Here is a 17,323-nt window from a genome sequence, read left to right as displayed (position 1 = left end):
CATTGTGAGATACAAGTAGGATACATTCATTCCTGGTGTAACTCCACTGAAGTCAGAGTTATGCTAAGGGGTCCAGTGAGTCTACACCAGAGAAGGCACATGATGAGTTCTCCTACTTTCTTCTGCTTTAAAATTATCTATGTCCCATACTTAGAATTTTCTTACTTTCATGGATGCATCTAAACCATACTTATATTTTATTAAGGCTGTCTTAACATAGCTATTGTTAATTATACAACTGAAATAAGAATACATCTGTGCAAAATAACTGGCATTATGCTGCTCACACAGCACATGCCATCCCAAAATAAATGTTGATTCTTTAGGTTGGATGCTTCCACACCATGTCCAGGCAGCAGGAGATGCATAAGACATGGTGAAAGAACGGAACACCGGAGAGCTAAACAGTGGGAGGTAACACTGAGTTGCCTGAAGAGCAAAGAACGAAGGCCCAGGGAGTTAAAATACGCAGCAGGCAAAGAGACTAGAGACGCCAAGAGAGCTGAAAAAAATGGCATGAGAGATGAGAGAGGCAGCTGGGGGAGTTAAAACATGCAGATGGAGAGATGCGATAGATGGCTGGGAGAGATGAAAGACCTGGATCCAAGTGGAAAGACGACCACCAGGAACTGGCCACTAAAATAAACTTTTAAAATATTGGACAAAAACCCCCAACAACACTGTATTAGTCTTGTTTTAAGCTAAAAACCATTGATGGGGACTATGGGCAAATTCTCAGCTGATGGAACACAGCTCCACTTCAGTCAAGGAAATTACACCAATTTACCCCTGGCATCAGAATGGTATTTGTCAGAGTCACTTTTCTCACTAACCACAACCTCAGATGCAAACACAGCAGAACTCTGAGGAAGATCCAGATGGAACTTTGTGACTCAGGCCTAGGTTTAATTAAAATCACCTTCAGCCTTAAAAATAATAAGTCATCATTCTCCTCACCATTTCTAAAGTAAGATGAGATTTTTTTTAATAACTAAAGCTACGTGTAATACATCTCATGTGTCTCTTGCTAAAACTGCAATAAAACTTTCCCACCATAACCGGAATATGACAGACAGCTGTCTGTCAGACAGAGTTTGCAGTGTTGCTGTAGCCTTGTTGGTCCCAGGATATTAGAATATAGATTCATAGATACTAAGGTCAGAAGGGACCATTATGAGAATCTAGTCCAACCTCCTGCACAACGCAGGCCACAGAATCTCACCCACCCACTCTTGCGAAAAACCTCTCACCTATGTCTGAGCTATTGAAGTCCTCAAATCGTGGATTAAAGACTTCAAGGAGCAGAGAATCCTCCAGCAAGTGACCCGTGCCCCATGCTACAAAGGAAGGCGAAAAACCTCCAGGGCCTCTTCCAATCTGCCCTGGAGGAAAATTCCTTCCCGACCCCAAATATGGTGATCAGCTAAACCCTGAGCATATGGGCAAGATTCACCAGCCAGATACTACAGAAAATTCTTTCCTGGGTAACTCAGATCTCACCCCATCTAACATCCCATCACAGGCCATTAGGCCTATTTACCATGAATATTTAAAGATCAATTAATGACCAAAATCATGTTATCCCATCATACCATCTCCTCCATAAACTTACCGAGTTTAATCTTAAAGGCAGATAGATCTTTTGCCCCCACTGCTTCCCTTGGAAGGCTATTCCAAAATTTCACTCCTCTGATGGTTAGAAACCTTAGTCTAATTTCAAGTCTAAATATAATGTGAGTGAGGTCATATTTTTTATTGGACCAACTTCCAATAAAAGTGAAAGTGGTGAAAGAGACAAGTTTTCAAGTTTATACACCTTGTCTCTCAGATAGACAGACAGGAAAAAGAGCGGCCTGGCAATTTTCCACCTAAATGATTTTTTGACAGAAAAAGACAGCTTCTGCAAAATTGAAATTTTTCACTGGAAAATTTTGATTTTCCCAAAAAATTTCAATTTCCCTTCAGGAATACCTAATCACAATACTTCATTTCAGGTTGGTTACACTTGTATTGAAACATTTCACTTTGTTGAACTGATCCAAAACATTTTGTTTCAAGCCAATTCAAAATTAAACTGAATCTCTTCATGGTACTGTATTGCCTCATGGGAGTTGTAGTTCAGGAGTTTCGTGCCACCATTTTCTCCTGTGGACCAGGTCCCCTGGCTTGACTATGTCTCCCATGATGCAGTGCAGCCTCCCCTCTGACCAGGCTGTATGGCGCATCATGGAAGATGTAGTCTGGTCAGGCATCTGAATTACAACTTCTATGAGGCAATGCAGCACGATTGGGAGATGCAGTTTAATGTTGAACTGACTTGAAACAGAAGATCTTAAAAATCACAATCATGATCACAACCTTGGGATTTTCCCCATGTCAATACTAACATGATTTTAGCAGCTGATAACTCACAAACTGCTATAGATAAATAAAGGATAGAGGTTCATAGCACTTGAAAACTGGAGTTCCAAGTTTTCAGGTGTTATGGAACCAATTTTTAAAACACTAACAGTTCTCAAGACAACAGTGATAAGTTCATGTTGGAACTGAAGAGGGAGAAAAGCAAGGCAGCAATCAGAATAAGGTATCACAGCTTTCCAAAACTAGATATTATAATGGGAGAGATCTTCAAAGCCACAAATGGCAGCGAGACACCTATCTCTCACTGAAAGTCAATGGGAGTTAGGTGCTTATATGCCATTTGTGCCTTTGAAAATCTACTGCATTGTCTGTAAATATTATTATAAATAAGTAGAGAAATTATATTTCTGCTCGTCCTTATAATATAAGCACAGTATTGCCAATCCAAAGCATTCAGAAATCGAAAGCCAGAGCCCGAACCATGATATTGGCTTAAAAATAATAATTTTTTTTTAAAAATAATAAATAATAATTTTGTTGGTTTGGTGGTTTCTGAGCCTTTAGGGGGCACTCAGATCACATTTTCACGCTCTTCTTTGCATCCACAAGGGCTAAAAAGTTACTTAAAAAAACCTGAAACCTGAGATTCTCACCTCAGCGTTTGACTCCAGGAGACAACTATTGTATGAAAATAAAAATGTATAATCCCAGCCAATGCCCCAATGGAGTCTTTATGGGCCAGATCCTCTCCTGGAGTAAACCCGTGTAGCTTCGCTGGCCAGCTCAAAACCTGGTTTATAAATCGACATTCCTTCCTTGCTGACCCTGTCTGTTATGCCTCCACCTTCCTGTACTGACCTGAACTGAAAACTCAATTCTTCCAAAAAGGCCCTTCCTCTTTAGTCTTCCCCTCAGAGAGTTGTCATCAAATTAGACTGAAAATGTTTATTTCACTGACCACTAAAAACAAAAAACCCTGCAAAAAAATGTAGAACTGCACAGGTACATGCCTGGGGAGTCTTCTGGCTCCAGTGGGAGACTCCTGTCTTTGGGCACCCTCTGCTGGCATCCCAAAAGCTGTCAATCTCCCATTTTTAGGGACAGACAGCTCCTTACGGCAAGAAAGGAGCCTCATACTATAATAACTGGTCTGAGAAAACCATTGAGCAAACGTGGATGAACAGAGCAACCACAGCAACCACACCATGCAGCAGGAAAGAGCCACAGATTTAGAGTAGGGAAAGCAAACACTGATGGTGGGAGAAGATCACTACATCTCAGGAAATGCAGGCTGGAGCAGGCAGTGCTTAGTGCCTGGGGGATTTAATGGGAACAGGAAGAGATGCTGGAGCAAGGCAAAGCCCAAGAAGGTCATGGTGGGAGAGAAGAGGAAGGTGACTACGACTGGAACAGAGGGTAGTATTTTAAGGTTCTGCCAGAATTCCCCAGGCTGGGATTTGGCCTGGACACCTGGGTTCACAGCCTGATCTTTGGGAAAAGGGGATCAAAAATTCCATAAGATCTTTAAACCACCTTGCACATGCCACACAAGGTGCTAGTTTTACATCTCATCAAACGGCACAGATTTTTTATTTGGCATGAACCATGTGGGTCTCAGGAGTCCTGGATTCAATTCCTAGCTCTGCCACTGACCTAATGGGTGACACTGGGCAAGTCACTTCCGGTCCATTTGCCTCAGTTTTCCCATGTGTAAAATAGGGATAATACCACCACGCTTCTTTATAAAGCGCTTCCAATGAAAAGTAAGTATCATTAGTATTCACAGCATGTCTGTTTGGAAAGTACCAAGCACAGGGTTTGTGCTACAAAAATAATTAATAGCAGGGAAGGAGGATGGTCTTGTTGTTAAAGCAATGGGCTGGGACTCTCTTTGTGATATTGGGCAAGCCATTTAAGGTTTGTTTACACAAGGAAATTATTCCACAATAAGGTAGGGTGCAATTTTAAAGCATAACAACTATTCTGGAATAGCTGTGTGGAAACTCTTATTCTGGTTTAGCTTAATCCAAACTGGAATTATTCCAGTCAATATCCCCATGCAGACAGGCCCTTAATCTCGCTCTGCCTCATTTTCTAATCTGTAAAATGGGGCTAATAATACTGTGGTTCCTGCCACCCTTTGTCTGTTGTGTCCATTTAAGAGAATCCAGGGTAGGGACACTATGTGCTTGTACAGCACCTAGCATGCTGGGGCCTTGGTCTTGGAGAGGGTCTCAAGAGGCGACAGTAATACAAATGAACAAGATGCCCAGAAGCCCATCAGCCATTAACGCTTACAGAAAAAAGGCTTGATCCTTTCTTTTTAATAATAATAATAATATATAATAATAAATCGGAATTTCACACAGCCCAATTGCATTTATGGACCAAGGACAAAGCTGTTGCTACCCAAAGCTGAGGTTCAATACCCAGTCGTGCTAATTATTGTTTACTTTGTCAGTGGAGTGTTTTAGAGTTGCCATCATTAACATTTGCTTAAAAAATGCTTCCAGTTTAGCCATCAGAACAAAGGTAGCTGGCACTTTAGAGACACTATCGTTCAAAGCAGTAATCAGTCTCTGAAGGTTCACAGGTGACACACGCCCCATTGAAGCCCACTGAAACTGAATGAGGTGTCCAGATGGGATAATAGTAGATGGCCTCTTCTCTGGCAGAGAATTTTTTTTTAAGAAGCCAGGAAAGAGTAAACATCTAGAACAAAAAAGAACTCACTGCACTACCTTCTTAGCAGAAAAGAAAAGACATCCTGGAACACAGGGGAGGAGGAGAATGGAAATGGTCACTGGATGTAGCACATATTTTGTTAAAATGCAGGGACACTGATAATTAGACATAATATGATAATGCTGCCCCATACCACACACACCCTAACGTGCTACCAAAAACGTAGCATTTCTCAAAAATGCACTGAAATACCATGGAGCCATACATCATGAGGGAGCCAATCTTAATCACAGGAAGCCAAGTTTCACAGAGCATGCAACAGACAGCATTCAAGGCTAGTATTCTACCCATGCTTCCATACAATTAGGCCCAGTTTTTCAGAAAGAGGCCCAAGGCCTGGATGAAATTACATGCTTACGGCCTGATCCAAAGTTCACTGAAATCAATAGGAATCTGTCCATTGAATACAGTGGGTTTTCAGCCCCCTAAAGAGTAATGGTAATCAAGCAACAGCAGCAATTCAGAAAGATTTCTTCTTGTTCCTTTTAACGAGAAGCCATAATACTGATATTACTGCTACAGTATTTTACACTGATTGCCAAGGATGCCGAAATAACAATACAGTGTGTAAGAATACAATTACTGCATTCTACTGGAGTATACTTTTGTCCTTGGCCAGTTTGACAAGGATATTTCTTCTGAAATCACAGTTAACGTCCACACTGGAGCTTGAAGGTGTAATCTCCGGCGCAGGTAGACATACCCGTGCTAGCTCTGATCAAGCTAGCAGGCTAAAAGCAGAAGAGTAGCCATGGTGGCATGGGTGGGCTAGCTGACCTGAGTACATACTTAGGGTCTTGGCTAGCCCCCTCCTGCTGCTTGCACTGCTGTGGCTACATTGCTATTTTTAGCATGCTATCTTGAGCTAGCACAGGTATGTCTCCCTGAGCAGGAAATGACGTCTTCCAGCTCCAGTGCAGATGTACCCTAAATTGCACATCTTTACCCACGAGGCTGTTCCTCACTTTCCCTCGGCTTCCCTTTTCCTGGAAATTCCCCCCTGCCCCACATCACCCAACACTTACTTTTCCAGTATAGACATAATAATTGGAGGTAGAACCAGTATAGGCATTGGCAGGACCACTCTAGTCAGGGCTGTCTCTATCAGTGCCTGCAAAAAAAGAAAAGAAAAGAAATAGAAGACATACACTTAGAACTGCTCCCAGCATATGCCTTCTTTGATCAAACAATCCACTGGGTCAGAAATCCTTTCCCTAGCATTTTTTAATGGTATGTATATGGTTGGAATGTAACCACAAAGATTGATAACAAGGTTGATACCAGTCACTTGCATATAGATTCATAGATTATGAGGCCGGAAGGGGCCACTGTGACTATCTGGTCCGACCCCCTGTACAACTCAGGCCAGAGAACTTTCGTCAATTAATTCCTATTTGAGCTACAGCAGATCTCTAGAAAAACATCTAATACTGATTTTAAAATGGCCAGTGATGAAGAACCCACCACAACCCTTGGCAAGTTGTTCTAATGGTTAATTACCCTCACTGTTAAAAATTTGCACCTATGTCCAGTCTGAATTTGTCTAGTTTCAGCTTCCAGCCATTGGATCTTGTTATACATACCTCTGATTGCTCGCCTGAAGAGCACGCCAATTTCTGTTCCCCATGCAGGTACTTCCAGACTGTGATCAAGTCACCCCTTAACTTTCTCTTTGTTAAGCTAAAAAGACGGCGTTCTTTGAATCTATCACTGTAGGGCTATCTCTGCACTAGACAGCTTACAGAGGCACAGCGGTACCGATAGCTGTGCTGCTGTAAGGTCTCTTGTGTAGCTGCTCCATGCTAATGGCAGAGAGCTCTCCCGTCGACATATTAAACCACATCCAATGAGGTAGCTATGGTGGCGGGAGGAGCTCTCCCTGTAGCTGCTGGATGCCAGTTGCGAGGAAGTCTTTGATTATTATTATGCGCCATGCAGGGTCTGAGGCAGTTGAGGAGGCAGTGTGTGCTAATCAACTTCCCGGATTCATCAGTACTCTCCGTGAACTCCAGGAACCTGAATAACACATACTGCCCCCTCAGCCACCCCGGAACCTGCATGGCGCATATAAAAAGCTCAGGTTCTTCAGAAGAGACGAGAGCTTTTCCCACGGGGCGGCCTGGGGTCTCAGGAGGGAAGGCGCAGAGTGGCTGCGGGAGCTCCAGCCAGCCCGGGACTCTTCCGGGAGCAGGGGGGCTTAGGGCTCTAGCTGGCCCAGGGGTCCTCCAGCCATCGGGGGGGTCTGGGGGCTCTGAGCACAGGGGGGGCCCTCAGGCAGAAGGGGTGGAGCCAGGGGGGCTAGTCTCTCAGAAGGGGGACTCCACCCACCGCCCATGCTCTCCCGCCGACATAGTGCTGTACACACTACCACTTATGCCAGTAAAACGTATGTCGCTCAAAGGTGTGTTTTTTTCACCCCGCTGCGTGACATATGTTTTGCCAACATAAGTCATAGTGTAGACATGGCCTGAGTTATGTTTTCTGAACTGCTAATCATTCCCGTGGTTCTTCTCTCAACCCGCGCCAATTTATCAACACAGGGCTGGGCAGTAAGTGCTCTTCCCATCCCAGAGAGTTTTCTAGAGTTTGAAAAATGTTCCCATTCTGAATCAGGAAAGGAAATCAAAACCTTGAAATTTTTCACACACTGACAAACTGAAAAAATAATTCAATTAGGGTAAACAAACGTTTTGTTTCAATGATGACTTTTTTTAAAAAAAAAACACAAAAATTTAAAAAAAAACTTTTCAGATTAAATTTACTAAAACGTGTATACAAAAAGTCGTTTGAACTTCTCTTTCGGAAAATGTCAAAAAGCAACATTTTGACAATTTCAAAAGATTTTTTTTTGCAAAAATGTTTCGATTTGGGAGATTTGTCAAAACTGACCCCATTTGGCGAGCAGTTTTGGTTTTGATAAATCAGCATTTTTCATTTAAAAAAAAAATTGTTGAAAAATTCCTGCCCAGCTCTCTTTGCCTATATTCTGTTCTTGCTCTGTTGCTGCGAATTATGGACCAGAATCTGTGCTCAGTTATGCCAGTGTAAATCCACAGTAACTCTGATATAAACGAGAGCAGGGCATGGCCCTACCATGTAATAAATAACTTAACTTTCTATCTATGAATATGGGTCAGCAATGTGATGCAGTTGTGAAAAGAGCTAATAATCTGGGGTGTATTAAGGGAGATAACAATCCCATGCTATTCCGCACAGATGAGGCCTCAGCTGGAGTACTGTGTCCAGTTCTGGGCACCACACTTTAGGAAAGATGTGGATAAACCGGTGGGAGTCCAGAGAAGAACAACAAAAAATGATAACAGGTTTAGAAAACGTGACCTATGAGGGTAGGTTAAAAAAACTGTGTATGTTTAGTCTTAAGCAAAGAAGACTGAGGGGGACCTGACAGTTTTCAAATACGTTAAGGACTCTTATAAAGAGGACGGTGATCAATTGTTCCTTACGCCCACTGAAGGTAGGACAAGAAGTCATGGGCTTAATCTTTAGCAAGGGAAATTTAGGTTAAATATTTAAGAAAAACTTTCCAACTCTAAGGGTAGTTCTGGCACAGTCTTTCAAGGGAGGCCGAGGAATCCCCGTCACTGAAGGTTTTTAAGTGCAATTTGGCCCAACACCTTTCGGGGGCGGGACAGCCTAGGTTTGCTTCATCCTGCATCAGAGCAAGGGGCTGGCCTAGATCACCTCTCAAGGTCTGTTCCAGCCCTATATTCCTATGATTCTATGATCTACCTCATCACTAGAGCATTTGAGCCCCTCACAAACTCTGATCATTGTATCCTCACATGAACCCGGGAGGTCAGGAAGTACAATCATCCCCACTTTACAAATGGGGGAACTGAGGCACACAGAGATAACGTGATTTGCCCAAAGTCACACAAGGAGCATGCAGCAGAGCCAGGAATTAAACTTAGTTCTCCTGAGTCTTAGTCCAATACCTCAACCACAAGACCGGCCTGCCTCCAATGCACTGTGCCACTGAATCAGGCTCTAACATTTACTGTGTATGGTTTTAGCAATAAACTCCTGAGGTCCTAGCCTGCTGTTTGGTAGCCAAGGGCTCAGAGCTCAGGATGTGTTCTCCACACCAGCCCAGAGAAGTAGCGCTGAAGTAGACGCTCCTCTCTCCCCACTCCGAACTGTCTCCCAAAGGGATGAGGTGAGCAGAGCAGGAGAGGGTGAGGCTGTGTCTGCATTCACTGGCTGAGGGACAGGGGATGACAGCTCATGCTGAAAGAAGGGAGGGGGATGAGCTGAATTGATGGGAAGCTTGGGGTGGGTGAAGCTGTGTGAGTCTGGAGGTTGGAAGGTGAATCAAGGAGGAGGACATGGGGCTAATGCTGAGTGATGGGGTGCTGGGAGGGGTGCAGTCAGGAGGTGGGGGAGACAACCAGGTGCTGACAGGAGCAGACTGGTGGAGAAAGCAGGGTGCATATGCACAGCTGCAAGGAGGGTAACTGAGAAATCTAAACACTGGTGGTGGGGGAGTGTGGCTAAGCGGCCCAGTCAGAGCAGAGCCCAGCGGCTGCTGCTGACTGGAAGGAGGACAGAGGGACAGTACAGCTGCCTGGCAAGTTGTGTGAGGTGAGACCCATCGCAGCTGAGCTATGTTTCAATTCCCTCTCCGCATGCAGCCACGCAGAGTGGGAGGACCCCGCCCAGAGACACGGAGCTGCAGCAGCATAGGGCAGCAAAGGTAACCCCCACACAAGGTTTTCCACCGATTGTCACCTTCCTGCATAGATAAAAATGCCAGTCGCACGTCACTCAAAATGTGCTGCCAGGTAACCAATTAAGCCCAGATTCTCAATGGTATTTACATGGTTCACTCCCATTGAATCAATGGAAGTTAGGAACCTAGCTACCTTTCAGGATCTGGGCCTGAGCCATTTGGCCAGACATTAGGACACAGAGAGGTCTTGGGCTAGGGATGGGGTGGGGGCAGGTCAGGAAATCTGGTTCAGCTCTGATAGAACTGCCTCTGAGCTCTTCAGCAAACTGCTTAACAGCTCTGTGCCTCAGTTTCCCCTTCAGTAACATGGCAATATTAATAGTGACTCACCATTCCTTGCAGGCAGCTGAGAGGCTAAGTTAGTTACCTCTGTAAAGTGTTTTAAGAGCCTTGGACAGAAGGAGCGATAGACGTGCCAAGGATTGTATTATGAGCTCCTCTGCCTGGATTTGTGCCTCTGCACACTTTACCTTTCAGATTAAAACCCGCTAGAAAACAACCCGGTTCAATAAGATAATCAGACAAAGCTCTGGAGACAAAGCTACTCAAGAACAGAAAAAACAGGAAAGTCATAATGTAGTCATGAGCATATGGCAGAATTTAGAAGGTTGGCCAAGGGGTGGGGTGGGGGGGAACAAACCAGGTGTTAGCAAGGGAATAAAAACAGCTGGGGTCTCCTTATAAAGGTTTGGTTGATGGCTATTAATGTCATTTGGCACATGGCGGGTTAAAGAGCTATTCAGCTGGCAAACTAAGTTTTTCTCATTTGTAAAAAGGTGTATGTTACTCTGCCCTATCCTCAATGTCAACTGCTTACAGCTTCCACAGTGAAATCCTCAGACTGACAGTGGGGGGAAAGGGCGGGGGGGGGGGGGACAACAGGATCTCACTTAAAAGAATTCATAGATTTTTGAGGCCAGAAAGGACCAGTATGATCATCAAATCTAACCTTCTGCATAACATGCCCCATCAACTTCTGGTGGAGCTATATCATATCTTTTAGAAAAACGACCAGTCTTGATTTAAGACCTCAAGTGCTGGAGAATCAACCACAGACTTAGTGAAGTTGATCCAGTGACCATTGTTAAAAATCTGCTCCATACATTCTTATCTGAATTTGTCCAGCTTCACCCACTGGATCTCATTCTGCCTTTTGCTGCTAGACTGGTCACACGGTAACCAGAATCATAGAATATCAGGATTGGAAGGGACCTCAGGAGGTCATCTAGTCCAACCCCCTGCTCAAAGCAGGACCAATCCCCAATTTTTGCCCCAGATCCCTAAATGGCCCCCTCAAGGATTGAACTCACAACCCTGGATTTAGCAGGCCAATGCTCAAACCACTGAGCTATCCTTCCCCCCTTGTAGCTAACATTTTAAATGAGAGTTTCTATCACTCTTATTCTACGATTAATCTTATTTGACTAAACCAGGCATTCTGGACCAAATACTCAAAAGCAGCTTCTACCCCAACTGTACCCCTGATCTGTCACCTGTACATTTTTGTGTGCACCAAAGCCCCCAGATTTCTGAGTGCTCACTGTTCTTGTCTGCGCAAAGCAGGTAATTAACCACCATAGCCTGATTTATCTTGGATGATCAATAAGGCCTCGACTATCCCAGTTTTCTAAATGACAGCTGAGATTCTCCTTTGTTTCTAGCTCACCCAAACCAGGGGTTCCCACAGCCATGGGCTTCCTGGGGCATAAAGGCCAGCTGTGTATGTGTGTGTGCCCTAAGCTCCAGGGAACCCCGCAGGTACATACATGTTTGCGTGTGTGTGCCCTAAGCTCCAGGGAACCCCGCAGGTACATACATGCTTGGCAGCAATTCTGGAAGATCCGACAATGTTTCCGTTACTGTCCAGGACATCGATCCCTTCTTCCAGCTCTGTGTGCCTCATCAGGACAACATTGCAGATATTGGCACTAGCTGAGGGCGAGAAAAGCACAATGGTCAGTTATCCCTCCGTCAGGTTTCACAGGACACTGGGGCAGGCTGCAGCCCCCATTTAAAAATCAAACAGCCACCTTCTGCTCTCAAAAAGAAAAGGAGGACTTGTGGCACCTTAGAGAATAAATTTGTTAGTCCTCCTTTTCTTTTTGTGAATACAGACTAACACGGCTGCTACTCTGGAGCTTCTGCACTCAGTAACCTCCATTCCACTCTGCTTTTGCTCCGCTGTAACTGAGAGTAGACCTCCAAAGGGATTTGGGAGGGTGGAAGGCTGATACTTGCAATGAGAGTTACAGGCATTCACGTAGAGGAGGGTAATACACCGAGATCACGTGCTTTGACTGACCAGGCAATTTGCTGTCACAGTCAGAGGTCGACTGAGGCAAAATGGGGCTTGGAAACACCAAAATGTTCAGCCTCCCCAAAACTCTCCTTTGTATGATGACTGCTTCTCCTCTATTGAAATCCCTCTTCTCATCCTACCCCCTGACCAACCTCCCAGAGCAGCTCACCCCAGGACGGCATTATGTGCTGCCCCACTGCCTGCTACTCTACCGGTCCTTTTGACTGCAGACCCAACATCCCAAGGAGTCTACCTTAATCTACCCGAAGGACAGCTTGACAGACACAAATTCTTCTGGCACAAATAAACGTTTGCAGGCCTGACAGAAACCTGTTGAAAATGATTTCATTGAGCCGTGGGAACAAAATCCAGATGTTTTAGATCAGCACTGCATTCAGCTCTTAACAGTGCATACGAAGTTTTGTAGAATCTAATTAGAAGCAGCTTCATTAACACATGCTGTTGTAAACCCTGTTCCTGTTGAACTCCCATCATGGGGTGGCAACATTAAGGGGAAAAGAGCTGCTTAGATTTGGTTTTCTTTCTTTCTTAAAGAGAGCTACTTGCTTGACACTTTAATTAGGTATCTTTCCAAAACAGACTATAAACCGCCAGTGCCTTAGCGGGTTCCCTTGATTTTCAATCAACATTTAGCCTCAACCTCCAAGTCCGCTCCAGTTGTGCAGCTCACACCTGGCCTCAGAGAGCTGCCCTCTGCTGAGATTCATGGCTGATTAGGTCTCCGGGCTGGAATTCTTTTGAAATAACCTCCTTCCTCATTAGTCTTGACTAGTGTAACCTTGCCCCTGTTCTCAGTTCCACTCCGAATGCTGCTGCTAGCCTCAGCCGACTGGCTTGTGGCTCTGGCCATATCACCCCTTTGTGGAGTCCCTTTTCCAGTGCATCAAATACAAGCTTCACATTTTTACCAATAAGGTCCTTCACTATATAACCCTGCTCAATATGTCAGCAACTTTATCTTAGCAAGCTGTCAACTTTGCTTTGCAATGCTGGCTTTCCCCATCTGTTAGTCCATTTCTCCCCAAGCACCTTCATGCTATCTCCCACCCAAGGCCTCATACAGTGGAAAAGTTCCCCATCTTATCCCCTCTTTCAAACGCCTCCTTCCCTCACCTCTCTCACGATGCCTACAAAACCTGACCTGCGGACATTGACTAGGCAGCAGAATCTATTACTTATACCAATATGCTTGTTTCACTATTAGCTTGTCCTGACTTGTCTGTCTCATTCACCTGTGGTGAGCAATCCGGGACAGGGACTATGGCCCAGATCTTCAAAGGTATTTAGGCTTCATTGATTTCAAAGAAAGTTAGGAGCCTAAATATCTTTGAGGATCTGGGCCTCCCTTTTTATTACATGGGCCAGATCCTCCGCTGGTGTAAATCAGCATAACTCCACTGACTTCAAGGGAGCTAAGCCAATTTACACCAGCTGAGGATCTGCCACACCCCCCCCCCGCCACAATTTCTGTACAACACACAACAGTGAGGCCCTGGTGGGCTCTACTAACAAACAGGAACAACTAGTCAATCTGATCATACCTAACAGAATGGGATCAGGCAGAGAACAGCAGAACAGTCTGGTTTTGCAATACTATTCATTTTACGAGCTCCTTCCAAAGGCACGTTTCGGCAGCTCTTGAAGGGTTATAATGTTTGCTAATTAAAGTCAATTCATTTAGTATAACCCACTTTTATTTTTTTCAAGTGGCGGGTGGGCATGGGGTGCAAAGCAGCTCTCTGCAATGGAAGCTGATTTGTGTCATCACAGAATAGGAGGGAAACCGCATCCATGTGCACACATTTAAGGAGCTGGAGTACTGGTTAGGATTACGGAGCACAGCCATGTGGCAGGAAGACTGAGAACACTCATGTTATATGAGGCAACATAATGAAGGCACCAGGGCATCTCTCACCTTAGGATGGTTAGTTATTATGGGGAAGTGGACTGCTAGAGAGAATCAAATCTCTCCTTCACTCCCCGCCACAACATACACACACGCACTCTGCTAGCTACTTCCAAGCTCTAAGTATTCTGCAATTTCTCAGGTCAGGAGTTCCCCTTCTGCCCTGTGTATGTATGTGTCTCAGGATTTTCAGGACCATTTGCAATTATGCTATTTAACTTGGTTTTCAGCTTTGAGACTCATCTAGGAAGGAGAAGGCATGGCAGGAGGACTGAGGCCAGGGCCCCATGCTTCTAGGTCAGTTGGAAGGAGAAGTGGAAGGAGAGGGGGTGAAAAGCAGTTTCTAGACACAGAACTTTTCTCATAATTCTTCTCCCTCTCTGTTTCCAGGCAGGTGGAGCCATAATGCCAACTGCCGCTAACCATCCCATGTCATAGTCGGAAAGAAGAGAGACTTGGAATAAGTTTTACTTCCTTTCTGCTACTAGGGTGACTCAGATAGCAGGGGTGAAAAATCAGGACAAAGGGTTGAGGGTAATAGGCGCCCATATAAGAAAAAACCCTGAATATCAGTACTGTCTCTATAAAATCAGGACATCTGCTCACCCTATTTGCTACGTATGTTACAAACAAGCCACTGTTATATGCTGGCGAGATTCCAATCATAACCACGCTCAGCCCACCCCTGAAGTCCTTGGTTTGGCAAAACTCCCATTAACTTTGAATGGATTTAGCCTGTTCCACTGGGCAGGGCACCAGAATAGATGAAAGGAGCCTTGGGCTCTGTTCCTGGTTCTGCCACTGACTTGCTGTATGGCTTTGGGCAAGTTTCATCGCTTCTGTACACCTTAGTTTCCCCCTCTGTGAAACAGAGACACTGATGCTTTCCTGGCTTCGTAAAGTGCTTTAAGATCAGGCTTGACATACACAGGTGAGGTAGGGTGGCTGATTGTGTTGTATCCGCTCTGTGGATAAACAGAGGCACAGTCTCCAGGGTGGTAAATCCAGCGTCCTTCACCAGCACTAAATGTACATGGAAGTATTTTAAAAGTGAAAATCCAAGGTTTGTGGATTACCAAATACACACTGGAAGAAGCAAAGGTGGGCCAACTGTCTGCTCGTTCTGTAAAAGCAAGCCAAATCTGCCTTATTGCTTTGAGATCGATCTAAGGTGCTTATATGGCCCCTGTAGTATGTGAACCCCTCAATCATCTTTAGAGTATTTAGGGAATCTGGACTAGATTCAAACAGAGATTCTGATGTTCAGAATTTGGGAAAATCCTGTCATAAATTCCTATCTGTCCATTACTTTGTTGACAATCTTTTGTAATATTTAGCCCTTTATATGTTCAAAGTACTGGTCAAATATGAAAGATCTAAGATGATCATCCATCAAATGCCTTGTCCCTTGCAACATGTCCTAAGTACTTACACTAAACAATCTGTTCCACCTTGCATTTTGCCGTGACACTCGGTGTACCTTTCCCAGACCTGAAGAAGAGCTCTGTGTGGCTCGAAAGCTCGTCTCTCGCACCAACAGAAAGTTGGTCCAATAAAAGATATTACCTCACCTACTATGCCTCTGATTCTGTACGTATTTCACATTTACGTGTGAGTTGGTAATCTTTATACATGGTGAATATGTCTTTTTGTTCTGCCTAAATGGAGTTGTTTAAAGAGATTAAATAAAAACAGAAAAACACCCTTGTGGAATTCCTATTTGGGTTAACAAAACGCCCTCCCCTCCCCAAAAAAAACAAAAAAACCCCAACTTGGCCATAAATCTTGAAACTTTAAAGGCTTCTTTTTAGGTGAAAAAATCCCGCACTGCATTAGTGCCACTCCAGCGAGCAGAAATAAATTCCTGAGCTGACTTACAATACACGCCAGCAGCATTAAAGTGCTGTTCTACTCTGAAAGGCGACTAAGTAAACAATGGCATTGTGGGGATCACTGTCTCATAGTAATTTCTCTATCAAATCTCAGAGCTCTGGGTGGGTGCCCTCCGGTATGAAGTTCAGATAAGACCCAGAGCTACATCAATCAATGAATGGGCTCAATTTACAAATAAAAAGACATTTTTGCTAACTGCCAGCCCTGCAAGCTCACCCTGGGATCTGGGGGCCTGGCATATGGGCGTCTTTCCATTGACTTCAGTGGGCTTTGGATCAGGCCCTGGGAGGCCAAACTGGTTTCTATCCTTTTTGCATATCATCCCCAGTAATAAAGGTCAAATTCTGCCCCTAGTGACATCTCTACCCCCCACCCCACACACACTTTACATTATGCCTCCAGGAACAGTGAGGCAATCTCACTGCCCCTGTATAACCGATTGGCACTAGGCCTGAACTCAGCTAAACATTTAAACATGTGTTTAATTTGGGGCCTTAGTAGACAATTCCGCTGATGAAGGACAAGCAGGAATAGAATCCAGCTCCCTCTCCCTTAGCTGTGCTGACTCCACAGGCTACACAGGAACAAAAAGTTTTAACATCTTACATTTGTCGCTGTAGTAACCAGGTACGGCTGATCTGTGTAGGTCACAGTTCTCATCTTCACAGATCAAGCTCATCTGTGGAATGGACCCAAATTTGGGGGGAACTTGAATTCAAATCTGAGCAAACCCAGACTCCACATATCAGGCCAGTAGCTGCTTTCCTTTTCAAACTGCATGTCTTCACCCACTTAAACACCAAAACCAAATGGATTTTATAGGCAACATTTCTTTCCACCATGACAATACTTCAGAGAGGGAAACAGAGAGCAAAGCATGGAAAAGGCTACAAACGGACGCAAATTCATACTCGGTGTAAATGTGAGCAGCTCTGCAGACTATGCTGGAGTTACAGCCACTTACTCCAGAGCTGAATTTGGGTTCTTTTATCTATTTTTAAATAAATGCCTATAACCCACACATCCCAAAATTCTACCTCACACATTCACCTGAGGCGAGTAATACATGTAATATATTGCTAGCTATTTCTTTATCATCAAGGTAAAGGGCAGGAAAGCAGAGTTTGTGGCTGGGCTGGTACATTTTCATGATCATTCTGCAAAGCTGTTTATAACATTTTTGTTTCTTTTAATAAAAAGTTCCTGGAATCTCTGGAACCCAACTCTCTCTTCCCATGTTCCATAGCCCGATGGAGTTACACCTGGGATGAATTTGGACCATTGGGTCAGGTTTCTTTTCAGCACCACTCCATGGGCCAGTGATCTCTTCCATTCTCTCTTGAAAATC

The 17,323-nt window shown here is 44.4% G+C and overlaps 1 protein-coding gene across 8 annotated transcripts in view; it reads right to left on the bottom strand.

The window, feature by feature from the left end:
* SFXN5 (sideroflexin 5) overlaps positions 1–17,323 on the bottom strand; it is a 171,634-nt gene that overhangs the window by 41,395 nt on the left and 112,916 nt on the right. For all 8 annotated transcript variants that reach the window (XR_013346040.1, XR_013346044.1, XR_013346043.1 and 5 more), the window contains 2 exons: positions 11,673–11,788; positions 6,132–6,217 (listed from right to left, as the gene is read on the bottom strand). Coding sequence is in view for 3 of the 8 variants with exons in the window: in XM_077816054.1 (XP_077672180.1) it covers positions 6,132–6,217; positions 11,673–11,788 (202 nt within the window). In the remaining 5 variants the exon portion in view is untranslated. The remainder of the gene's footprint in view (positions 1–6,131; positions 6,218–11,672; positions 11,789–17,323) is intronic.

Source organism: Eretmochelys imbricata, chromosome 4, assembly GCF_965152235.1.
Source record: "Eretmochelys imbricata isolate rEreImb1 chromosome 4, rEreImb1.hap1, whole genome shotgun sequence".
Classification (NCBI taxonomy): domain Eukaryota; kingdom Metazoa; phylum Chordata; order Testudines; family Cheloniidae; genus Eretmochelys; species Eretmochelys imbricata.
Note: the sequence above shows the minus strand (reverse complement) of the source record. Positions and strands in the feature narration are given on the sequence as shown.